General features: G+C 34.7%; 1 protein-coding gene across 7 annotated transcripts in view; it reads left to right on the plus strand.

Annotated features, from left to right (window-relative positions):
• LOC142977186 (echinoderm microtubule-associated protein-like 2) overlaps positions 1-26,902 on the plus strand; it is an 89,419-nt gene that overhangs the window by 34,182 nt on the left and 28,335 nt on the right. For 3 of the 7 annotated variants that reach the window (XM_076120931.1, XM_076120935.1, XM_076120938.1), the window contains exons 1-5: positions 8,081-8,286; positions 18,271-18,432; positions 22,565-22,753; positions 25,726-25,834; positions 26,229-26,375. In XM_076120931.1, coding sequence (XP_075977046.1) covers positions 18,345-18,432; positions 22,565-22,753; positions 25,726-25,834; positions 26,229-26,375 — 533 coding nt within the window. In that variant the 5' untranslated portion in view covers positions 8,081-8,286; positions 18,271-18,344. Of the gene's footprint in view, positions 1-8,079; positions 8,287-18,270; positions 18,433-22,564; positions 22,754-25,725; positions 25,835-26,228; positions 26,376-26,902 lie in introns of those variants that run through there. The other 4 variants (XM_076120934.1, XM_076120937.1, XM_076120932.1 and 1 more) reach the window with 3 other exon arrangements.

Below are 26,902 nucleotides of genomic sequence, written 5' to 3' on the forward strand. Positions count from 1 at the left end.
CCCCTTGCGCTGCAGTCGCATACATTTCCGAGGCCTGTACCGCGTCATAGAGGCAGTTAAGTGCTGGATTATAATAGCAATAAATTATGAAGATATCCGTGACGAAAGCACTAACACATCGCTTGATCTGATGACCAAAAGGACCTTAGTTCGATTTGACACGGAATTACGTAACTCACGCATTACTAATAAGATTAGCGGTATACTTTAATACATATTAAAGCAAATACTTATATCACTATGGTAATATTGATAAAAGAGAATGCACATAATACAAGGTTTTATGACAGAAATAACTATTACATCACACTATATCTATAAGATTGTAACAAAAACAAATCCGTAAGATTAAATTGCATACAATTTATCAGTATCGATGTTGTTTTCCGTAAATTTTATATCTATCTGGGAAAAGATGACTTTGGGTTTTCTAATCAGTAGAACTTGTATCGCAAGATTGAGAGTATTGGGGCAACAAAATCTGCAAATAAAGCTTTCTTCTAGAAGGTCTATCTTTCTGGTAGAATCAAAACTACACATAGTCCGACAACTTAGAAGAGAGCCTTGTCATGCACGATTTATCTACTTTACTATAAAAAATCTCTGTATCTCAAAAAACAATGTAGCTGTAGCAAACAGCTACATTGTTAGACATGCCTGCATAAATACTCAGCCCTACAGTCAGAGATTATGCATTAATATTTCGTATTTCTTTGTTCATTTTATAATTACTAGTAAGAATGTTTTTTTAACGGGGTAGTAGTCAACTTGCTTCAGTAACCGCCTGGAGGCTTTCCAAAGAGCCTTGTAATCTTGTTCATGCCCTTTGAAGTTCAGACACAAATGTCACTAGACGTGCAAGTAGTTAATCCAGAAGTTTGCAAATATTAAAAATTACAGTCAAAGATGACGTCAGCGACGACATTAATCAAACGTCGGGCAATAAATTAAGTATTGTAACCTTTAAAATTTTACTGCACTGATGGAAGATGTGTCGCGTACTACATAGGTATAGGTTGTGCAATGTAAGAACAGACAAATGTTAATTAAAACGCTTAGATAAGCTACGCCCGGCGAATCTTCCTTCAGGTGAATTCCGACCCTTTTTTTCACGTAGCTAATGCATCAAGCATACACCTGTACTCTCGGTGGAGTGCAGGGTTATGTGGGACTATCCCATCAGAAGGGCGGGCATAAGGTGAATTCTGACCCTAACCTTACCCTACTCTTCCGGCTTGTTTAGCATCTAAGTATCATGTTAACTAAATCTACTAAATAGCTGCTATTACCCACCAGTTTAACAAACTAATTCTTGAACAAATAAATCACTTCAGCAGCTAGTTACGTCAGTCGTCGGTCAAGGCCGAGTGGATCTAACTGATTAGAGGTTAATTATCTACAATCAGTCTGCGAATACAGACATCGCAATAGGCGCAAAAACTATGTAATTTACTTGATTAGCCTTGGATGGAGAAAAGTGTGAAGTTGCGCCGTTTGTCATGGCTTTGTTGCGTTTTGTTGATGTGGGCAGGAAGACGAATGAACACATTTCTGACCTACAATAATAATATTAGGTGCTGTTTTCACCATTAACAAATGTAAACTGGACAAATCTGTAGATAAATTTACAGCAGGTGTATGCAGATATCTCTCAAATTGTGTGACTTACGCTTTCTACATATGTATGTATTTGAGTTGTGGTTTAAATTGTTTAAGGGTGAGTATAATTGTTTATTCATGTAAAACCCCATAGTCTTCCTCTTTTCATATTTTTGTATCTGTCCCACGTTATGTGGGCACGACATGTATTTTCAAAAGTATGCTGTAAAGAGGAATGAGGAAAGAGGATTTGGCTAATAATTTTACAACCTGCCTGAAATCAACCCTCCTTAGAAATACCCCAATGATAAAAACTCGAACTGATCAAGAGATTTCTTTAACTCTTCGAAGTTTTAGTCTCTATATAAGTGTGAGTTGATTTTGTAAGCTCGAGTGACCGAAACCTTCAAGCAGTTTTGCAATATCACACTTGACTGACCGATTTTCTATTGACAGCCGGCCCACGCGCAGTAATGCATATGTATTCACATGTGTACCTACTTATGTGCAGACAAATACGGATACTGTTTACATTAAGTAAAATAATGCTAGACGTTTAAATATTAAGATCCGTTTTTTAGTTATTCAAATATTTAGATTAACAAATAGTTTTTACTTTTATTAAAAACTATTTATTTGAGTATTTTTTCACATTAAATCTTTATGATTTCTGATGGCTATGGCTGAGACTAGCTAGCAGTGGCGAAGGGTGAGTTTTGTTAAAAGGCAAGCCGGAGCAAAAACTGCTTAAGCTAACGTTAAGCAACTCTTGGTGCGGTCATTCCATAGGTGGGTGACCAACGCGATGGCGGCTACAAATTTGATACTAGGTCGACCACTAACCATACGTAAACAGAATAAATCGTTGTATTGCGATCCGATCTACCGAACTACTTTCATAGTAGGTAAGAACTTAGTACCTACCTATCTACCTATAAACGAAATTATTGATGAGGAATGATTCTATCATATTACTTCATATTTCATGTTAAAATAAGTGTCTTATTCGTGATTATTTAAATACAACTTTGATTGACTCCAAATGCTATCTACTAGAAACAATCGGAGAAATAATAAAAACACTTTACAGCTAGGTACCAATAAGCCATTGATAAATTTATAAAGTTATATCATAGAGAATAACTTAAGGGAATGTTTAAAATACTTATCATGTCCTTTGCATTCTGTACCTATTATTTATTTTGGTAGATAGGTAGGTAGGTACATGTTGGCACTAGGAGCATTTTGAAAACAATGTCAACACTCTACAACATTAATTTACTGATTAATAACTAATTTAACAATATTTATTGCTTCTACTTCTACCTACTCGTTGTCCATGATCGCAATACACAAACAATAACAATGAAAGTAATACTTACAAATACACGTAAGATACGACCAGTACATTCACACAATCACCACGATTTTACACAAAATAATAACATTCATAGATAATTTAACACAATTTAACTCATCCAAATATAATAAACATAATAATCCAAAATAACCTAAAATAGGCGCGCAAAACGAAAACAAAACTAAATCTAAAATCATAAATGTCATCACAAAAATTGCATTCATTGTCTCTATCTCTCATTAAATATTATTGCATCTCACTCACACATTCGCTAGTTGCCGCGCCGCCCGCGCCGCTGCGCCTGTCGTACCTACTAGTCGCCCAATAAGCCGATGAATTCCGGGTTACCTCGCCGGTAAAACGCGCCATAGAAAAGTACGTCCGCGTGACGTCATCGACATCTTTTTCCCTTTACGCGATTCCTGCGCGCGCCGTCGAGTTGTTTGACGGCAATTTTCGGTAATGCTACTTTTGCTTTGACAAATAGAACAGGCGTTTATTCATTTATTTATTTTAAATTAGTCGTATTGAAAATATTGATAAATGTCGTAATAAATATAGCATTAAATTTAAATAAACGATCTTTTTTTGAGAATAATACACATTTATGTGACGCATTTTTAGGAGTGTTCCAAAGGTAAAGCCGGTAGGAATCGGGTTATAGGGAGCCTTCGCCACTGCTAGCTAGCTAGCTTATACCCGCAGATAGGTGTGTATAAGCTAATGTTAGTATGGTTTATTTTAACAGAAAAGAGGCAAATGTCCGTGGCCCGCTTATAATCTGTCACTCTTCCCAATTTTATCCTTAATGTCTCAGTCCTATGCATGTATAAAAGGACACAAAAATTTCACCTTTTTTAAATTTTGTAAGGATTTAATTACGTTATCAAATAATAATATTCCAAGTATGGTATGATTTTTAAGTATTCTAAACAGCTTGATCGACAAGGATACCCAAGGTTACTAGTAAAGGACACAATACATTCAAGATGTAGACGAGATTTTTCCGCTAAAGGTAAACAACAGCCATGGTAATTCAGCGACATGGTGTATTTGCATATAAATATGGTGATTAATTCTCAATGCCATGAGCATTATGGGTTAGCCATAAATAGATACGAGTAGTCTAGGTATAAGAGTCTTTGATGTCTATCATTGCAAATAGGTTTAAAGATACTTAGCCCTGTTTCATCACTTTTCAATATCTATCAGAAAGCTTACTAGATGGAATTTTGACAGTTTTCATATATTTGCTATCACTATTTAGGAGATAGGTTATCTGACATTTATAGACTGTGAAACTTATCCATAGGGGTACTTGGTATCTTTTTCTAAAAACAGTTTTCTTTTGTTTTAAATCGAGAAGTCAATGGGATTCTGTAAAAGAGAAGTTTATTATGTTACTCGGAAATAGCTTCATGGATACGCTGATGTCAAATCCCTTATATTCATAATCTTGGGAGTTAAGATTGGCTCTTGTATTAGTCAATAACGCACTCAAACACCACTTCATATTATCTACAAAATAATTATTTTAAGTATGGTCTTATATTCTTTATTCGTATGTACGTAATGTCCTTCGTGACACAGATTTTAATTCCTAAATCGTTACAACAATCTTATACTTATTTAGTGATATAGTTTGTTTAAACAATTAAGACAAAACGGGCCACGTCACGCTTAAATGTAATTTTGATCAAATGTGGGTGTAAAAAGTTACAACCATGAATGTCCGTAATGTGTTATGCCAACTTGGTAACAAATTACTGTGTAGGCTTTTACACTAATATTGCAATATTACTCGCATTATGACATTGTAACCATTTACTTGGGTGTCAAGAACGGACCACTTCAATAAGACTTTTATTATAATGGCAAATGAGAATGAGCCTCTTAACGTTATCGAAAATAACTTAGAACGTTTCGAACTGAATAAAGTTGTGACATATCCCAGTCTAAACAATTGGGTTCTTCGACCTTACATTGGTACTTTTCTTAAGAAAGCTTTTACTGCCCCAGTGCCACGCAAAGGGTCTTTGGGATAAGCGATGGTATGCCTTGGATACTACTAGCTAGGATAAGTAACAAGAATCTTAACAAAAGTCAAGATTGGTACATTATGTACTTTTGAAATTGGCAATGTGATATTAAAAATAAACATCATTGGACAACTCACATACGGTTACTCGATTCCAAACTAAGCAGTGCTTGCACTATGGTAACCAAATAACTGATAAACACTTATGTACTTAGTACTTACTTTTAAATAGAAGAAAGTAATAGAAGACTAAAATTCACGCCCGAGAGTAAAGAACACTCAATTGTTGTCGCATATGATAACATACTCTGACCATGCGGGTGGCACAATTTAATTAAGTCCACAAATACTTCTTTGTATTATTCTCAGAATCCTTGATATTATCTAGAAAGTAGATAATGTTAATAACATAATAAACATTCGCATAAAGATAAAATTGCATGCTATATTCAATTCGCTGTAGTTAAACGATCAAAGTGGGCGGATACGTCGTCGTTTTGTAAAATTTCATATCGTAAAGCTTTACAATATGCAATTTATTATACCGTAAACAGGAGTTTAACAGACTGTAACGGTTTATAGTTAACACTTAACACCAATTGGGGTCGTCTTTATTAACCCACACACGGTACTTACACTGTGTTTTCTAAGGAAGAGTTTCTTAGTGAAATTACTTACATGGACTTCAACTCAATTATTACTATAACCAATACTATGAGTCAGTTTAAGTCTACCTAGTACGTTATAGGCAATTTGAGACTACTTTACCAAATCCACAAGCGCGTGGTTAAACATTCGTTTAAAATGAAAATAATCTAAATCAAGCAGTTCACTTAGTTTAACTTTAAACCAGCGTTCAATCATGTGCTAGTTTAGAATTTTGAAGAGTTTCATTTGACATTAACTCGGGTTTGATTCAATCAAATTCGAATTCGTTTCCGTCAAGAGTAAGCCAGCTGTACCCAGCAGTAGAACAGTTAATACTAAGGGCCGGTTTCACACCTTATAAATAACTATCAGATAGGCTATCATCTAGATAAAGGGACAACAATGTAGGTATGGAAACAATAACAGCCAAAATTGCATCCAACAAGTTATCTGATGGCCTTTTATTAAACTTATTCCAATAAAAAAATACAATAGTCACAAGGTATTATGGAGAGCTTAGTACATTAATATCGTAACATGCTTAGATTTAAATCACTTCATCAGTTGACGATGTTATTGTCGTGTAATGACTCGTACCAACAATGGAGTGACGTTCAACGTTACTTGTATGGAGGGAAGTGCGCGCTTGAATTTTGATGACTGGCTACCAAACTGAGTGAATGATGATTATGTTTCTGTGACTGTTTAGAAGGGCAAGTAAACTGCACCTTAAAATTATCGTTCCAATACTTATACGTGTGGAAAATTGCGCTTTGAATGTTTGTCATATAAACTTGATGTGTATTCTGTTGTGTTGTGATGTCATTTAGAAATATTATTTTAATTTCAAGATTTAGCGTGATCATGTGGTCACAAATATTCGGTTCAATATTCTTCAATTGTGGATCAAGTGTTTCTATCTACATGGGTTGCCTGGTAGGTCAACTGTTAGAGTCAGAGCCTAAATACCTTATTTTGGCAAACTTATGCTCATATGCGCCATTTTTAATATAAGATTTAATGGTCTAGGCATAAAAACAGTTTATAGATAAGTGCCTCGTGGTTTTCCCAACAAAAAATATCATTACATTTATCATTAACCAGTTGTAAAACATAAAACTAATCAATAACACAACTTATTTATCAATTCTACAAGTAAAGAGACAATAAAATCATCAATCGTAGCCATCATTGTGCCACTGAAGGTCGGCTCCACTGATGTTCAATAGATACATGATGTCAATATTACATCACCACTCACCTTGAGTACACGTTAGAAAACATGTTTTAAATATGGCTTTTATTCAATTTGTACACGTTTTTTCAATAAAGATTTAATTTTATAACGATATTTAATAAGAATATTCTTCATCATTGGCCTGTTGCCATTCATCTATTGCAGATGATTAAGGATACATACATATACAATATCACGCCTTTTTCTCATAGGGGTAGGCAGACACCTGAGAACGCCACTTACAATTAGCCAGCTAAATTTCTGGTGCTGTTTCATCCTTTAAAAACTTTCTGCGAAGAGTTGAGACATACATCTGCACAAAGCAAACAAGTGATAAGTTCACAATACAAAGTGGTTAGAAAACGTGATCTATTTTTGCTGCAGAATATACAATTGCATCTGAACGCCATGGAAGATAACCCATTTTATTCATAGAAACGAAAATATTTCCAAGAAATTAGGTTATTTTTGTACCCACAGAATAATAGATAGCAGAGCCTCGAGTCCTTTGGGTCACGTAGAAACAGATGGAAAGAAAATAACTTTAACCCAAATAGCACTCTTGAGATATCCTTCCTTTTCTCAATATTGAAACTCATTCCTATTTCTTTTATTTCGGACGTTCACCACTCCAATTTGTTTGAATACAAGAATATTATCTACACAACCAACTTCCATTAAGAAATGAACCGGATCTGGTAATCTTGATGGAATTTTCCAAGGAAAACAATCAATCTATTTACCTGTCTCCTTCAGTACATATATTACGCCGCTTACAATGTTTAAGTAATCAAATACTGAGTCAAATACCCACACGTTATGTACACAACTGCCTTACATTTCCTTGGTTACTGTTAGTAAATCATCAAACAAAATATTTCAAATATTTACTACTTTACGATGTCGACACGCAAGCGCGACCTTTACACTCTCAACCATCAACTTTATCTGCTAGTACTAAAGTCTATATTTCAACAAATGCCTCCCCCATCGGAAGGTCCATTGTATAGCGCACGCATGCGCGTCGACCTACCCCACTTACAACGACAGGGTCCCTGGAATTTCCCTCGCCACCACTTTCTACTTTCCTTCCATACAGTTAAAGTCCTCTTTCTGATCTACTCCCATTTAGAACTGTATTCGTCTTATGTTTAATCAGCTGTGTGTCCCCAATTGATAATTCAGTTAGTGCTGAGACTGCCGGCTTCATACCTGAGCCCCGTTTTTATTAAAAAAGTGTACAATTTAAAAACAAAAACGTGTGAATTCGGTGCTAAAGTCTGTGATTGACAAGTGTTTCAAAATAGAATTGCAAAAGTGAGGTTATAAAGAAAATAGGTTATTTTTTTCATGGTCCGAAACGTAATTCGGTAGTGTTTTTGTCTGCATTTGTTTTGTTAAACGGTAAAACGTGTTTTTAATATTTAATTCGGTTTATTTATTGCATGGAAGCCATTTTTTGCTAGTAACATTCACAAATCCAATTTGTGCGCTCCGTGACCGGTCAATATGGATAAGATAATGGGAACGGCTTTTATTATTATGTGTCTGCGAACGTATTGGCCAATATTGTATTGGTCAATCGGAAATTAAACCAATTTCGTCTACGCGTGGGAACTGGAAAACATTTCATATTAGGTTGGAGATTGCAATTTTTTGGCATGTTTACATAATTTTATCTTTACAAGGCTTTATTTTGTGAGCAAATGTAAATAATCTTTTTAATTGCCTTGTAATAATTACCTACATTTGTCGCGATTTCACACATACTTCCTAAATAACGAAGCGAATGATTATTTTCTAAGAAGAGTTCTAAATGTGTGGTCATTTTGTGGTACAATTACAATAACACGGCCTCGATTCGTCTCATGTGAGGTTACGACCATATTCAGTAATATTCACTAATGTCGAACCAAATTATTCTGAGAGCCTTGAGTTTGCAGATTTATGGGTTTTCCTCATTACACGACATTAAGTCAAGGTTTTACAACAAGTGTTCTTCTTTAAATAATTACCTTTTTTACTATTTTCTTGATAATCGTGTCTGGTGATATTATTCCGGGTTTTTACATATGTTGGCTATACCGTCTTTTCCCACTTAATATTTGAGTAGCTGATCGTCTCTGTGTGTTTGTGCTTTACCTTTATATAGTAAATTTGGAAAATCTTTTCACTCTCTTGTTTGTGGGGGCTTTTTTCATGGTCTTAGATGCCCACTATACAATTTCATCATCAAATTAAGCAGCTCTTGTAGCAGTGCCCAAATATTTCTTTGCAGAGTATAATTCATATTATTATCTTCCCAAACAATCTCAAAATTGTTCCCGGCTTTTCTAGAACGGACTTCCCCTTCAAGCTATAAATAACTCACGACTGCCAGAACGAAATGGGGTTGCGATATAGAGCCCATAACTGGTAATTAGGTAAAACCCATCAGGCATATACGGTTATCTAGACAGGAAACATAGACTCTACGATAAACAAAGGATATTAACAAAAATACCTACATATAGATACATTAAATCACGCCTTCAATTGGTACGATGCTTCCAAACTTCCTTTGCTTCATTTATATCTATACATCATTGTCATACAGGACCACCGAACACGAGTACTACGCACATGACCTTTTTGCAAGACATTACCGATATGATCTGTGTATGTCTTTCTAGAGCGTACCCTCCTGACGTTACCATTTACGTCCAAACAGTATTTTTCGTTATTCTGTATTTATTCTCTCTACATGACTAAACCATCTAAGCAATACTAAGCATACCAGAAGAAACACTTCAAACCAGAATAAAACTGCAAAAAATACTATAGTAGCTCCGAAATATGCCCATAGAATTGTTTTTCTTTTCTGTTATTTTCGGGGTGTAAATCTTGCTTTTAGCTGCCAGTATTTTGGAACCGTGCCCAATAGGCTTGCCTTCATTGAAACGAGACCGGATATAACCGGCAAAATATGGGTGTATTAACCCTCTCTCATAAATTAGACCGGGTAAACTAGACTGATATTATGGGTGCAGCCTTATAAAAGTTTTTCATTACCATGTTTCTTATATTTCTTCTTTCATCATTATATTTTTTCTTAACTCTGCTTCCACTGATGAGGATTGGCTACTGTCGGAGACTGATCTATTTCAGTCCTGCAAGTTATATTGCAAAACTATAAATAAGTATGTAAGTTAAGCATGGATCAGTGAAGAGAAGGAAAAATACATCACTTCATTCATAGATCTGTATGACAATGCAGATATCAGATAGTAATAATGATTAACTTCATAACTAACACAAAATAGTCGTGGGATAGCGAACTGTTTCACAACCTAGTACTTTAAATACTATTGAAATTTAAACGACATAGTTATTCTAAACATTTATTAATATTATACACAATGAATAGTGGAATCTTCACCCATCAGACTGTTGAACAAACCTGCTAATATTTAAATCAAACAAGACGTGGTGACATCATCAGTAAGTACATAATAGTTGATGAAGTTTATTGATAGAATAGTCTTCAGTATATACTAGCGTCCATTGCTAATTACTCTCATCGAGCAGTACGATCGGTGGACTTGTGAAATTCCACCGTCAGGTAGGTCGGTGTACGCGTGTCTCCGTGCTTTGAAGAGTACGTAATATATCGGTACCGGTTGTTGTCAGTTAACCAACGTCAAAGGTATAATAAATAAAATAAGTATACACTTAATGGTTGATGTGTAGATTACGTTATAGGTACTTAGCCGTTTTCCTCCTATACTAAGTGTTAAGGTAAGCTGTTTCTTGTACTGGGTTTTTGTACGATGGCATAAAGTAAACTTTAATATTACATTTCCTTGTATAGACTGCAATATCTAAAGATTTTCAGTATTAACTTATTCTCTTCTTCTACACTATTCATTGTAATAATTTGCCAATGTAGTTCGACAACTTTGAAGCGTACTCTGAAAGTCATAGTTGAGAAAATATCAAAGTACCTATACAGAAAATCAGTTCAGCGCTCTTACAGTGTACCAAATGATTTTTTTGTACGAATCAAACAAAATCAAACGGTAATTAGACCCATTTGGCTATCTTTTAAGTTATTCTTACATAACTTCATAGCTTTTTTAAGGAAATTCTGCCCTAAACAAATTCTGTAAAGGATGTTCTTCTTATGTTAAAACAGCCACTCCTATTCAAATCTACAGCCATAACACATAACCAGTCTATTTATAAACCTCTCATAATCGTGTTTACATGATCTCAGAGGTTAAACGTGATTCCACGGCAAAAACATAGCACACGTATTTTTTGTTTCGTCGTGTGTTCTACGAATAAGGCAATTTGTCTTGTTTGTACAGGCTTCTGGCAAATATGCAATATACTAATTTTTAGCCACTCGCGTCGGACTTTTTTAAGGGTGTGAAAAAGTGACTTCTCCCCTAAGATGCAACCACACTGCCTTCACTAACCTAACATAGATCAGTGGTTTAGCTTTCGTGGCGTAGCAGACGTAATTCCCGGTTATAGTATAGTATGTTATTTATATAAGACAGTTAGGTAATTTAAACATGTGATCTCCTCTTGTCTCCATAAGAGTAGGCGAAGAAAACGTCATTTGTTACGATTTCTACGTAAACATTATTCTCATAATCATTCATCATAGTCATGTTTTTTGAGTTACCTAATCTGCATTGGAAATAAAACGAGATATTATTAACAGGTATAATTTTACACAAGTCTATTAAAGATGAAATGAAATAATTAGATTTGAATAAAGCATATTATTACTTCCTGCGGACGAAGTACTTCTAAATTTATTATTTTACTTATGACTTGCGAAAGTTTTCACCACTATATTACTTAATCACGAAATGTAATGGTATGGTGTGAAGTGGAATTCCAACGGATACGAAGCGCCACTATAAAACCAGTCCAGGCTTGGATATAGTGACTAGTCTAGTGTAACCGGATTAAGTTATATTAGATAAAGCGGTTGCCATAAAACGGAACCTTAAGAGGATTACCTGGAGTTAAATATACAGTATCAGTTGGATATTTCTGGTTCTCACTTCACTTCACTTGGTTGGACTCAGTATTCAAATTATAGCTTCGTGTTTCTTTTGTCAATTTGACTCACATCCCAGCCCTTATCGGCGTTTGGGATTATAGAGATGAACGGCATAGCACTGTTTCTAAAACCTCTTACTTCTGTTTTTAAAGCACGATTTGGGCAAATAAGCTTATTTTTCTACAAAATTCATTTCATCTTTGTCCAGTAGTGGGTATCCTTTTACAATACAATCATGATGATGATTCGGTTTCCCACATTAAACAAGTCTATATCTTTCCAGAAATAATTCTTAATTTGCGCTGTTCAAAATAATATTTTATCAACTCCATTTTGCTCGAAATTTCCATCAAATAAACCCCAGCCGTTATTTTAGAATATAAACAGCTTTACCATTAAAAGCGTCTGGGAAATGTCTGGGAATAACCGATGCGCTCGCCGGTCAGACGACAGGCTATCGATCTAGCCTTATACCAGAGTATTTGAAGTAAACAACAAAGTTCCAGATATTCCCTCGCTTAATTGAATTGGGATCTTGTTTGTCCTACAAGTTATGAGACATTCAATCTTCTGTGACGCACGGAATATAAATTGATGGGGAAGTGTGCAAAGAAAGACTTCGAAAGCGTTGACCTTTAACAAGTTAGGTTACAATGTTTTATTTGTTTTTCATGAATTATGTTTTTTTTTTGACAAAGTGTTCGCTCCCTATTACTACGTTGAACCTAAAAAATAGGAATAAATACTGATTCACTAATACATGAAGATTAATACATGAAGTAATGATTTTATTGTTCTTGAAGAATTGTTATTTACTTCAATAGTATACTAGCTAATTATTTTTTTGCTAAAATAATTAACAATTACAGTTTTAGATAGATAATATAATGTTCAACATCCTAAAGTCTTTCAGAACTCATATTTCATACTGTCACTCACTCAGCCCTGTATTAATAGATTAACTATTTCGTTTTTTAACGCACTTTACTAACATCGCTTTAAAATTTGTCCCTCAACACTTTAAAATCTGGGTCTGGAAGTATAGAAAAATATCACCTCAAAAGACATAAAACATTCTAACACAACCATCGGAAATTTCCTGCATCAACATGCAACTGTCATGTCGGCTACTATGTCGTTTTCAATACCGCCGGAGCGTGACACCGCGCACGTTTGACTGCACACACAATACATCATACACTTGTCCACTGTCATGTAGTGTTAGTTATGTGTTTGTATATTCTTTGAAAAGGTTGTTTGTGCTGTTAGAAATGTTCTTTTGAAGCCAACGGAGGAATGGCCTTAAGAAATAATTGATGGTAGTGTTGTCTGCTTCTTAGATGGGAGATTCAGCTTAAATTTTAAGCATATTTAAGTTATTCTTTTCTGTCGTATGGTTAGTGGTCAACCTGGTGTCAAAGTTGTTCAAGCTGCCCGAAAGGCCTTTGAGATGGCTTGACAAATGTTATCTTAGTAGACAGAAACCGGGACCGATATAACGTGCTTTCAATTTATTTTAACGAAAATATTGCATGATAGAGTTTTTGAAACAGTTTCAGAAATGGTTGATGTGACCACTTTCTCTGTAGCAACGTCGTATGATAAATGTAAACTCCTTAAAGTAGGTATACTGTTTTCATACAATAATAGGTTCCTATGCAATAGGTACAATTTGTTATCAAAGGCAATTTTAATTTACAAGAACAGAAGAAGCACTCATTTTCTTATAAATATCTATCCACTAAACTGAAACAAAAAACTAAGTACATAATTTCATCCATATTTTATATTCATGGCGTGCTATGTATGCGTGTAAAGCACGCGCAGATTCCCAATGAGATATCCGTCGTTGTACAACATTAGAAATTGAAATGATGCCTCGTTGTCGTCACATCCGGTGGCAAGTACCACGAGATGACCGTGACTACCGTGATTTGATTAACAATGGCTTTTACGATGTTTACTTGCTTGACTCTTAAAGGCAAGTGATATTGCTCATTTGAAGACACTATAAAGAGGTCGCAATGATAACCCTTGTAGACCGTGTGCAATGATGCATAAATAGGCACAGATTTGAATTTACTATGCATATATTTTATTATGGACAATATGATTTAAACAAAATGAATGTGTACTAAGCAAAATGAGCTTGTAATTAGTTAGAACATAGCATACTTCTGTTTTTATATGGGACCTAGACGTGATTTCATGTACAACTATAGATGAATATTGTGTCGCTCACTATAAATAATCCCAAGAAATAAGAGGGTTCTCTATGTGGAGAACCCTCTTAGTTGTATGTACAACTGGCTGTTATTGCTTTTAGCTTTATCTACTGTTAATAAAACTTTCCTCCTATATCGAAACTATTATTAATACTTCAAGCAATATCATTGATGTCACAGTGCCAAGAGAAATTCCAATAGAGACGTACCGTCGCCACTCCGAGATAAAACCAGTGATATCAGATAAACAACGGGAAAACGGTTCCGTTATACCATTATTTTATATTCAAACGATTCACCATTGACGTTATTATAGTGTTTAACATAGTTATTTGATATCTATGCAGTTGTTTGTTTCAGTTTTGTAAAGTGCCTGGGAAAATGCTGTGGGAGATGTTAGATTTGCTTTTTGTGAATATTTCTTGATGGGCTTTATTTTTTTATAGAGTTTATGATTGAAAAAAAATGATGCATTCATACAAGTTAGGAAGGTCTTTGGAGAGAGGACTAGTGGGTTTTACCCTTCCGTCTGTCTTATGATTCTTTCACAACGGGATAAATTAACGGAACTAGTAAGATAAAACCGGGTTAAGGGATGATCGTAAGATATAAATAATATAACTTAATGGGTTCCTTTTATGATTTTCCTAAGTTACAAAACGTTCTTCCAGATACAAGAAGTATCTGCCGCTTTAAACATACTTATGTCCCGCATAAAACAGTGCATTTAAGGTGACCATATTTTTAAACAAGCAAAAAGACCCTTTAGAAACGAACATTTCAAGTCATTGTCATTTTTATTTCAAGTTTGCTTCAAATATTGCAGATTGTGTTCAAAGTACACTCGTTTCATTCACACCACTTTTTCACCTTCCACCAGACAAGCGGATACTATCTAAAGAAAAATCAGTATTGAATTCTAATTCCGCTATTCTCTCTGCAAAGAAACCTTTCGATAAAAAGTCACACAATTCAACGAGGCAGTTGAATGAAGGCCTGAGATTCTAAAGATATCATAAACTAATTAGAACCATTGTTTTAACGACCTTATGCAACTAAGTATACGCGATATCCATTATCTTTAATAGAGCAATTTAAATCTATGTTTTGTTACGGTTGTAGTGTTAATAGCGAATTACCAAGTTGTTTTATGAATAGAGAGGGAAATATTATGAAGAGACTGTTGCAATCGATATTTTTATGCATGAAAACATTTTGCCGTGTTCTGTATCTGCTAGGATTCTTCGCCGAATATATTTCCAACAACGTTTTTGGCGGATTTTCTAAATAAAAATAGTATTATTTTATATGTAATTTAAAGAAAACATTAACACTACCAATCATAGACACAATTATTAAAATAACCCTCCATCGGAAAGGGGTGTAGTGGTCCCGCTTCCTCGTTATACTTGCTTACTTAAAACTGGATAGAAAATAGCAAAACTATTCATCTAAAACACTTAACGTGTTTCTAATGGTGGCACGTACGTGTACTGGGTGGTTATTAGTGTTATTACCGCCTAGCGACCCCCAGGCAGTAGACTTGAGAGCACCTGCTCTAAGCGGCCTTATTCCGATGCTAAGACAAATGATAGTGGTTTTTATACTGTTTCTCACGAACACTTTCTCAGCGTGAGAATGTTATTTGTTGTTTGAGAAAACGTTAGTGCCTCGACAGTCAGGCCGTTTACGTGTCAAGATTGTACAGATTAGTTTCTTTGAATTTGATTAACATACATTTTTGAAGATGTTCGTTTAATGATACTGGTGTATGCAATATGGATAAGTTCCAATCAGCACATTCAATAAATATACATTAATGACCAATTTTTTTCGGGTTTCCGCATTAATTTAATCATTTAGTTGACGTTTTAGTAGTAGGTAAACAATTTATTGAAAGAACTACGTTACAAATTCGACATCGGTATAGATTAAAACTATTTGTAGAAATGTAGATATCGTTTATTTCTCTTTAGTAGGGATCTGCTCACTTACAAAATATTAAAAACAGATATAATATTTAGGAGATTTGTTTCGTATTCAAAAACTAGACAGTATTATGCCTTAACGTAGCTACTGAACGCCAAACGGTCAAATATCTCTCAATTTTGCTTCACAAGGAAACCAAAGTAAATGTCAGTCGGCCACGTAAAGCTACTCTTCCGAGTATCGTAAGCAATATAACCATAACACAGAAGTACTTGCGACTCGTGATCTTACTCCACTAAACGCTTCCTCTTCGTGTATTACGTAAAAACCATCTGCACTCGAATATTAGCGAAATTACCTTTGTTTACATAACCTAATGTACAGTTGCGGGCTAATGATGGACTAGAACATTTTAGACAAATCAAAATCAAATTATATACCTAGTAGGTCAGATAATAAGGACAATTGTCCAGGTTACTATTTTTAGAAACCTAAAAGCTTCGCGACTATGGAAGGTCATTCAGTAAGACGATCAAGTAGATCTATGTCACAAAATTATGATTAAGAATAATCTAAATCGAATCAATAAATCACATAAGAAATATATACGGTCGAATTGAGAAAAGAAAGAGGAAGGAGCCCTTTGAGAAGTCGACTAAAACAGCAATAAATTTGATATAACCTATGTAATTAAACGTATAGTTTTGTTTCTTCAAAAAACATCGTTAAACAATTATTATATTACAATTGTGAACTTATGATTTTCATATTTAGTTAACTAAAACAATCGGACGTAAGCTCCGTGTTTCAATTGAAAGAAATTAGTTTGAAAAGTACCTAGTAAGTGCACACTCTCATACGTTCGTGACTGTACAATTATTTATATAACATAGATTATTTCTATAGCAGATTAGTAATAATGATGAAGCGATTCTATTTAGTGTGGATTATTAATAATAGATTAGTCAGGTTGTTTCATTACGTTCTAGTTAGAATTATGTCAGCCTTTCATATTCGTAGGTCGACATTTACATCATCTTTTTCAATAACATTGACTTTATATCTACAAAAAATATTGAATTTGTATGCACGTTGAGTTTTGGTTATAAAATTAATGATGTTGTATAATGTGTATTCATAAAGAACATGTCACGGTCATTCTTTATTGGTCCATAGGATTAGATCACTCAATGCATGTTATGTACTACTTACTTAGTATTTGCTACGTTGAAGGATAGCCATGACTGCCCCTTTTCAGGGTATAGAGCCTGCCTGCAACCTCATTTTCCTTGAATTCTGTGTGCTATGGTATCTTCACTAAAATATCACTTCGGTGACCATCTATTAGTTGCATATCTATTGTAGTCTATTGGAACACTAGGATCTAAAAATTCAATTCAAAATTCTTCAGTAAACCACGACAGAATTAAAATTTAAAAACGTAACAAAGATGTTGCATTTGTAAGCAGACAGCATACAGAACGCATTCTGACTACTAAAGCACAGAACTAAACTGCAGCAAAACTAGCGATCACAGTTAACCAATAAATAAAGTTAATTTAACGAGGTTAGCTGGTCACCAATGATCTCAGGGATGTACGTAAACCGTTATAGCAGTTGCACATCGTTATGCAAAGCGTTATTTCCATACCGTTACCCGAATTCCATACTATGTCAGAATTACGTGTGTGTTCCGAACTGAGGTGCATTGTCACACGGTTTTTGCCATTTTTTCCGTGTTTTCTTCGACATTGTTAGTTGCTGCGGCGTGTTTTAAGTTAAAATGTTAAGTATATTTGTAATTTTAATGTGTTTTTGGATGTTTTAAGACAAATGTATGGTTTTACTAATGAGAGTATGTATGCGAACACTTTGTTAGTTATTTAACCCATTACCAAAAAAACATGACCTGTTCCTATTTAATACCAAAAAACGAATACACAATTTTTTACTTATGGGAGAATCACATGCCAATTTTTATTACTGACTGTACCTCCCTTTATACCATTTTACAAATTTTGGGATTCCTTTATGAGTGGTATTCGTTCTGAATAGAAATTCACTGGAATAATTAACTAATACCAGTGGTATTAGTTTTTTGGTATTAAATAGGAATAGGTCAAAAACATTACCAAAAACAAAACAAAAGCAGACTCAAACACCGTAAATCCATAGCAAGTGCAATTTAAAACCATGAAGTAATCTACCAGACTGGTAATTATACTAATGTGCCAAATCTAAGTGCCACGATGGATAGCCATGGGGACCGTGACTCGAGGAGCTCTCGGGCCAGCGACTCGCCCGGAGACACCATGAACGATGTTTATGCTGCTTGGCGTGAGTTAATAACACCATAAGAGTTTTACTTAGTTGATATAATGTAGAACTTAGATATTTGTAATTTTATTTATTCAACTTCCTATTTGTAGATGCACATCACTGTTAGATAACTATTTTTTGTCAGAACTGCATTATTCTTTATGCTTACTATTCAAATATAAACTATTTATTTATTGGTTTTGACTCTAAAGGCTATTGTCGTATAGCGTTTTATATTTTAACTAAGTTACTATTCTACTCTATACTGTTTTCTTTACAAAAAGTAACATGAAATCATCATTATCATCATGCATAGCTTTGTGAGTAATCCTGCTCTCTAATGTATGAAAACCTGGGAAAGTAAACTCAATTTCTGATTTTGACCACAGGTCAAAATCTGAAATTAAAAGCCCACAGGCTTACTTCCGAAAAAATGGAAATTAATTGGATTGTATCAGACTCGACCTTATATCAAATTGTACTTTTAAATTCCAAGCTAGCGCGTGTCTAAACACTGGTTTAAAATGAAAATAATTTAAATCAAACAATCCAATTAGTTTCACTTTAAACCAACATTAAATCGTGGGTAAGTTTGGAATTTAAAAATCGATTACATTACCTCGAATCTAATGCAATCGAATTCGTCTGTCAAGAGTAAGCCGGCAGTACATAACAAACTTTTACAGTGAAGTAACGTATCGTAAAGGAACTTGCATAAACAGTTCTTCAAACATGAAGGTATGTGGGCCAATCTGCGCTTGACCTGCATAGTAAAGCTATGGCATTAATCCCTCTCGATATGGAAGTAGACCCCGTGGTGAGGTTATTGATTACTGGTCAGTGATAAAGCATGTTTTTTTAAAACTAAAGGACTGGTCCGACTTCGCCTAGGTAAAGTACAATTTTATCCCGTTGATTCCATTTCCGTGGGAATTTCGATCCCTTACAACATTTAGTTTTCAAAAGTTATGCGCATGCATACATATCTGTAACGAATAGATAGTAAACGAGTGACGTGATGGGTAATATAGTCTCAACGACTATTTTAAGCGTCAGGTCGTGGGTTTGTTTCTCACACTGAAAATTACTGAAGCACTGGTGTTTGTAAATGAACCTTAGACATAAAATTTTGTGTGTTTCGTCTGTGATGACACTATTTTTTCTTATTCAAACCTAATTATTATTCAACGCATAGTCATGATCATATATGATTATTATTTTCCGTTATATTTATCTGTAAGTTCCATGGTCTTGGACTAATATTTTTTTCCGAGATATAAAATTAGTTTTTAGATGTATGTTCTAAAAATAACTAAAATCGGTGATAATTATTATTTATAAACTGCTAAAAATATGATAGAAATTCGTGTCACTAGGTTTCACCTTCACATTAATAAATATAAAGCCTAATATTAGAATGTAGCAATATTCTTTCATCGATAATCAATTAATTCGTTAATTAGCTTTCTAAACACGAAGTTCGTGATGATTTCTTGGTTTCTTAATAGCAAACCAAGGCTATGGCGAATAAAAAAGTAAATCAATCATGTTTGAATCAATGGCTTTTCTATTAAGACACTCCTTGATAAAGAAAGAGTAACATGCACAATTAATGTTGTGCCCTCCTTCGTTCGGAGAAGAATCGAGTGATACTCGATTCGTCGGAGTAAACCTTTGCCCAACAGTGGGACAGTAATGGGTTAAAAAAAAACTCGTTTTATGCCGTTTCTCAGTATAATAGAATTTTTTTAATTTGCCTTTTCGTTACTAATGAAATAACAACAGTATCCAAGATACTAACTGTAAGTAAGCCTAAGTTACTAGAGTTAGAATACAAAAACATCGTTAGCTTCAAACGTATCTTAGGTTACATCTGTAACAGCAGTAGGTATGTAAGTAGGTATGTGTTCATCCTCCTGTCAATTACTACGTCAATAAACATTAAACTAATAAAAATCCGTTTTAATGTTCTATAGTAAATCACATAAACGTAAAACTGAGGCCGTATATGGGTGAATGATATTTTTTCAAACAAACAGAGCCTGATGAGGTAATACTTAATACATACATGACCGATAAACACATGTTGTGTGGCGAATCTTACGTAAATCTTTACATAGATAAGCGTTGTTATCATTAAGAATGATTAAAGTACTACTTGTCTTCTGTTAGGTAAACAGATTATAGGAATTAGGATGATGATGATGCTTTTACGGGCTTGATTTAAGGAGCGCACTTGTGTAACAAATTGTTTTTATTAATTTGCTAGCGTGCTTATATTTTTAGAAGGAGATGTGTTAATCTTAATACAGTCAACCTGGGTTTGCAAAACTAAAATAAATCTTTATCAATTGTGTTGGTTTCATATGAAAAAATAATCGAAACTAGTTCAAATTCCCACGTTCAATGTAACCCAAATGAAACTTGTGTAGACTAGACATCCTTTTGCTTTCCGAATTAATATGAAGAAAGAAGACCCGAAGAAAGTTTAATAGTCTTTAACCCAAATAATTTGCAAACGCTGACCAATCTCAAACGATGTAGCAACAGCAATACAGTATCAGGTCAAGCGAGAGAATCGTTTGCAAATTCAGCTCCTCCGGTGACACCATTGTGTGCCAAACAATAGTCACTACAGTGGACGTGTGCACATACGAGTTGCGTAACCGTTGGAATTTGAACCTTATGCCATTGTTCTACAGTTAATTGGCGAATAATTGTTCTATGTCACTTATGTAATATATGATGATGTTAAAATGTGTAATTTTAATGTATTCTTGTTATATTTGTTTACTTATAAATCCGTAGCGTGTTTCTACAACTATCAACAACCGGATATCTAACTAGAAATGTATGAAAGTAAAATCAGCGCCTCTAGCGGAGGTCGTATGAACTATTTTGCGGTACATTTTAAATGTCAAACTCTCGTTATTCTATAGTACCGACTGCATAGAATCGTGCTACAGTTAATTTACATCATCTGTTTGCTACTATGTGTATTACTTAGTATTTTTTGTGAGACCCAGTGGCAAAACCTCTGAGGGACTTCGGTCCTCAGTCTTTTGGTGACTTGAACAGCAGTTATTGGACGTGTTCCATAACTTAACCTCCTAAATCTGATTTGCTGTTATTATTTTACGCAGCTGAATTTATGTCTTTTTACGAAAAAGAAACTCATTTTCTTAATTGAAATCGTGGTTTTCGTATCACTAAGTATAATAATAATTTAAGCGTAAATTATATTCTATTGTATCTACAAATGCTGAGTACTTTCGAAGCTATAAACTGTCAAACAAACAGACCCAGACAGACGACAAATCTATACCATTAGTGAATGTAACACAGATCACTTAGATTTTAGGCGTAGCTTGCGTGTCCACTTGACAGATGATACTCCATATTACGATTGTCCGTTACATAAGTGAAGCAACGAGGTCTGGGTCGAAACTAGGACGAACAGTCTCGTACAGCTATTAGATAATTATTGACTATTGTCTAACTGTTTGTAGTGGCTATTTGTATTCGTTTGTTTCACGTATTAGGAGTTAATTGGTTTGTTTTGTTACAAAACGGTTTGCAATTGATGAGTATTATTATAAGATTGTTTTGTCATGTCTAGTTATAAAGATGTTCTGATTCATAATACAATTGTATGACGCTATTGGCGTTACTAAGTTAAAGAACTAAGTTGTTAATAAAACGGCATGAGAACAACGTGTATCCTTATTTATAACAATATCATGAAGTGGGGTTTACGTCGCATCTATCATAACTTGTTATGAAGTTTGCAACTGACATTTACTAGATGACGTTAACTCCTCATTTACATCCAAATTCTTTAAAGAATCCCAACATTCGTATTCATTAGTAGACCTTATTTTTATTTCAGGCGAATTCCTACACTTTCTTGAAGAAATTAAATTATGTTAATGATATTATGTATGTTTCATGGCACCTGATTGAAAATCAAAATAATCTATCATAACTTTTAAACTCTCGCGTTGCATGTTTAATGTATAGTAGAATACGGGAATTAACGTGAACACGCATTTTACCTTAAAATGCCTAACGTTTCGGCGCAGGTTGCACTCGCCGTGGTCAAATTAATTTATCTTATAGTATACTTATGTAAAACCTTTCTCTATTCCAGATGAGATGTTAGAAGGCGAGGGGGCGGGTCTGGCGGCGCGCGTGGCCGAGCTGGAGGTGCGATGCGCGCGCCAGGCCGAGGAGCTGCTGTGCCTGCGCTCCACCCTCGCTGATGCCCTCCGGCGGCTCAACGCGCTCGAAGGCCGGGCCCCCACCGCGCCCACTGGACAAAGAAACGGTGCTTATACTGGTAATTTATTATACTTTAAGATTGTTATAACAGAATGGCATAGCAGGGAGGAGACCCTTGTCCAGCAGAATCTTACAATAAATTTAATCCATTAATGTCCCACATTAATGGATTAAATTTAATTTACGATTGTGATAAAGACATTGGTAAATTGTGCACGTGACCTTTACTAATACTAAGATATGGAGCATTCTTTGAGTGTTTGGTAGGGCAGTAGCAAGAGGCAGTCTGTAAGGTTAAGATATTGTAGTACGTCAAATTTTCACATAGAAAATTATTCCCGCCTAATCCTTCATTTGTCTTGTATTATAGAAAGCTACAAACATAGACTATGGAGCTAGTGTTAAATTAAACGTGAAATTAATAAAGCAAAGATCCCTGCACAAATTTGTGTTCTGCATCAGGTCGAATCAATAACCCCCCCATGAAGTAATGACGTGATATTATTGCTTTAAGCGTCAGTTTTAAGACCGAAAAATTTATAATATGATTCAAGACATTTTATTCGGCTTGCGATACCGATATAAAATCTATAAAACGCGATCATAATAATAAAAGAAATGATCAAAATGTGTATAATCAATGTCAAGTTTTATGTTCTCTCATCATTGTTATGACATCGTAAAATTTACTGTCTCGTAAAAGAATTGCCAGTCGACATTCAGAGAAGAACTGTGTCAATGTCCTACGCCGACAACATACCTCTTGCCAAGGTTTATGTTGCCAATATACTCCTATATGTGGAACAAACTAGATCATTCACCCTCGTCTGCCAAACCTGCCACCCCCTGCACGAGCTAAAATAAAGAAAAACATACTGTATAAAACGATATTTCGTATTCTTCGTTAAAAGATATGCAGGTATAGCGCGATTCTCTACCACTATAGAGTATTAACAACCGGCTACCTATCAACAAATTGAATAGGTACCTTAGTCTACTTTAGCTTCTTAGGCTTCTTTAACTCTGGTTCCTTAGTAAGTGTAACAAAAATTAAAATTAACTTTTTAAGACGATGTGAAGTGGTTAAGGCGGTCATGGCGCTAGAATCTTGGATCTAAAAAATATATCTGTGTTTCATAAATAGTTTCAGTTCGGGTTTAGTTGTGAATGATTTATACGCCTGTAGATTATGTATTTTGTCAAGATCCCCGATCAAAGCACGAATTCGTGTAAGTAAGATAAGGTACCTAATGAGCCTTAAACCATCACCGGTTCACGTAAAGAATATTCACATTACGCTAATTAATATTGTTTTCTCAATTAATGTACCATGACTAGTTTTTAATAAAAATATGCTTGGTTAATGCACCGTTGATAATGCTATAATTTTAATAATATGCGTCTATAATTATTATGTGAAATAACGCGAGTAAAACACACCTGTATTTTCCTAATATTAACTTAATTAATTTATATGACTAAATAAGTTTGAATGGTGGTGTACGCGACTGTGAATCAAGAGTATTGGTGATTTGATTCCTCAGTTAGCCAATATCTTGCCGGGTGTTGCAAATTTGTTTTGGAATACTTAATTTCAAACTTATGGTGAATTCAATTGTAAACGCTTGATGGTTAAATACATCATAAGAGCCTCGAATTTGTTTGAATGTTATGTCAATATTTAATCTTTAAATACCATTCAGTTTTGACATTTACTTCATCAAACTTATGAAACGTTATCAAAATGAGCTAACTTAGTAATAAACGTTTTAAACTGTATGTAATCGTAACAGTTACGGCATATTATATGTCAATAATGATGAAATATATCCTTTCACTGAACGCTTGTATCAAATATGTATGAAATATTTTAAGGTGTGTGTGTGTCCTACATATAAAGTCATAAATTATAATTAAATTCTGCCAGTTTCATACTAACTTTAACTTTAACCTTAGGGGCCACTTTAAGCTGCAAGCAAATATATATTAGTTCTATTTCGGCCTCTATTATCGGTAATATCGCGGTTTTTCGCAACTCCACTCAAGAATACTACCCTTTTCCTTTTCAAGTGCAATTATATTTAATTCGTTTCAGAAATAAGAGCAGATTTCGTAAATGTGAATGAACGATAAGTTTGAACTTGCTAATAAGAACAAGCATGTATAATAAACAAAAGCAATCGTCTGATTCACTCAAAAATATATGAAAATTATGAAAGCAGTTACAGGTCTGTTGCACGCTAATCCATAAAATCTTGTACTTTATTACCATCCCTTTGCTAGAACAAACAGTTTCGCCACTTGAAACAAAACAATATTCACCTGAATTTCGCTTGACCCAGACTCAAGCTTACGATAACTGTGGACTATATTAGTTAGCAAAATAGACAGAAAATTGCAAAATATTCTATAACATATAAAGATTAAATACGGGTTAACAGACTAATAAATACATCACACATCAACACAGGTTACTACGGCCATTCATAGCTGGTTAATGTCAACTACAACTGAATGTGGAGCGATAATGGAAAACCGTTGTAGCCGCTTTTGTTATAATAATAAAATATAACAGTACATTTTAAACAGTCTAGTGAGGTTAGTGGTCAAATGTAGGCCTCTGATTTGAATTAACAAGTCTTTTCTTAGAACTACCATTGCTCAAGAGCTTGTGGAGTAAGACAATGTTAATTTTTCGTATCATAGAAGTTATAAATGTATATGTTTTCATTTTTGTCCTTCTCGCGGTTATTCTGTAGATGGGTGACCGTATAGTGGTATTTGAACTCAGCGTCTCCGTACTTTGGAGGGCACGTAAAAGTCGGTACCAGTTGGTGTCTTCTACGATAACAGTTGTTAAGCCAAGTCAAAGGCCTTTTGGGCAGCTTGAACAACTTTGACACTAGGTTGGCCGTTGACTAGAATTTGGTTATATTTTTAAATAAATTAATATTACATCTGCAATGCAAAATTGATCAGATTTGAAACCCTAAATATGTATATTAAACAATTTATCTGTTTTGTTTCCAGGATCTACCGGTACCCCCACAAGAGAGCTTCGTTTAAGGCAGCCCTCATACAGAGAGACAGCGAAGAGAACCTCCAGTTACGGATCCAGTACATCTTCACTACCACAGAGGTGATTGTTATCCCTTCTCCTTTTAATCGCTCTTATATGATTCCTGTTTGTATATCTTGCAACATCCGGATTACTTGACACGAATATAAAGTACCCTGTATCGGCCATAGAGATTTGACCATATTTTCTTTTGTGTGAGAAGCGGCCCTGCGTCCCCGCTGCGGGTATCAAGGGTGCATAACTCATCAATATCAGATTTCGGGTACATTGCCATTAGTTTCATGATCCGTATATTGCAAGATTTAGATTTCTTGCAACCTAGTTTTATCACCATGTCATCTAATTTATGATTAAAGCGCCGTCCCAAACGTAACCTATGTACTTTATTGGAAACCTGAACCAATTACTTTAAAACTTAACTAAGATTACTAAACCATATATTTTTCCTCCACAGACGCGGCCCCCAGCACCAGTCAACAGGCTCCTTACAGTCGGACTCGCCGGCATCATCGTCGTCCCTGTCCCCCGCGCCGTCGCCCTCCCCCCGCGCCACGCCCGCCCCGCACCACGTGCCGCACGCACACACGCAACATCATTATAGGTAAATAGAGAAGATAAAATAATATTAAGAGCTGATTTTCCCATTGTCAGGTAACTTTATTCAAGGATTAGTTTTGATTTTTTGACAGATAGTATAGAAATACTGTCAAATAATTATATTTAAGAATAAAGTTGATGATGTAAAAATCAGCTCAAGACGAAATTAGGCATATAAATAAATATATGTACTAGCATACTAGCCTGAAGTCCTATTGCCAATAGTTTATTGAAACAGGCTGCAAGTTTGTAGGGGAATAACTAAGCCAAGAGTTAAAATAAGAAAAAAATGTGTGTCTAGAGTTTGATAGGTTAGTAAATGTTTATTTATTACAGTATAACTCAGAATGCTCTGCTAAAGACATGAATGTGTTAAGATTAGTTCCATACATGAAGGATAGATGGCGCGAGTAGTAGCGCTAAAACAATATTTTACAAATATTATCTACATTACAACTTTGAAGTAACATAAACTGCATTCATAATTATTATAATACAACAAAAGAAAAGATGAATGACCAAAGTTTCTTC

This window comes from Anticarsia gemmatalis, chromosome 12, assembly GCF_050436995.1.
Source record: "Anticarsia gemmatalis isolate Benzon Research Colony breed Stoneville strain chromosome 12, ilAntGemm2 primary, whole genome shotgun sequence".
NCBI lineage: Eukaryota > Metazoa > Arthropoda > Insecta > Lepidoptera > Erebidae > Anticarsia > Anticarsia gemmatalis.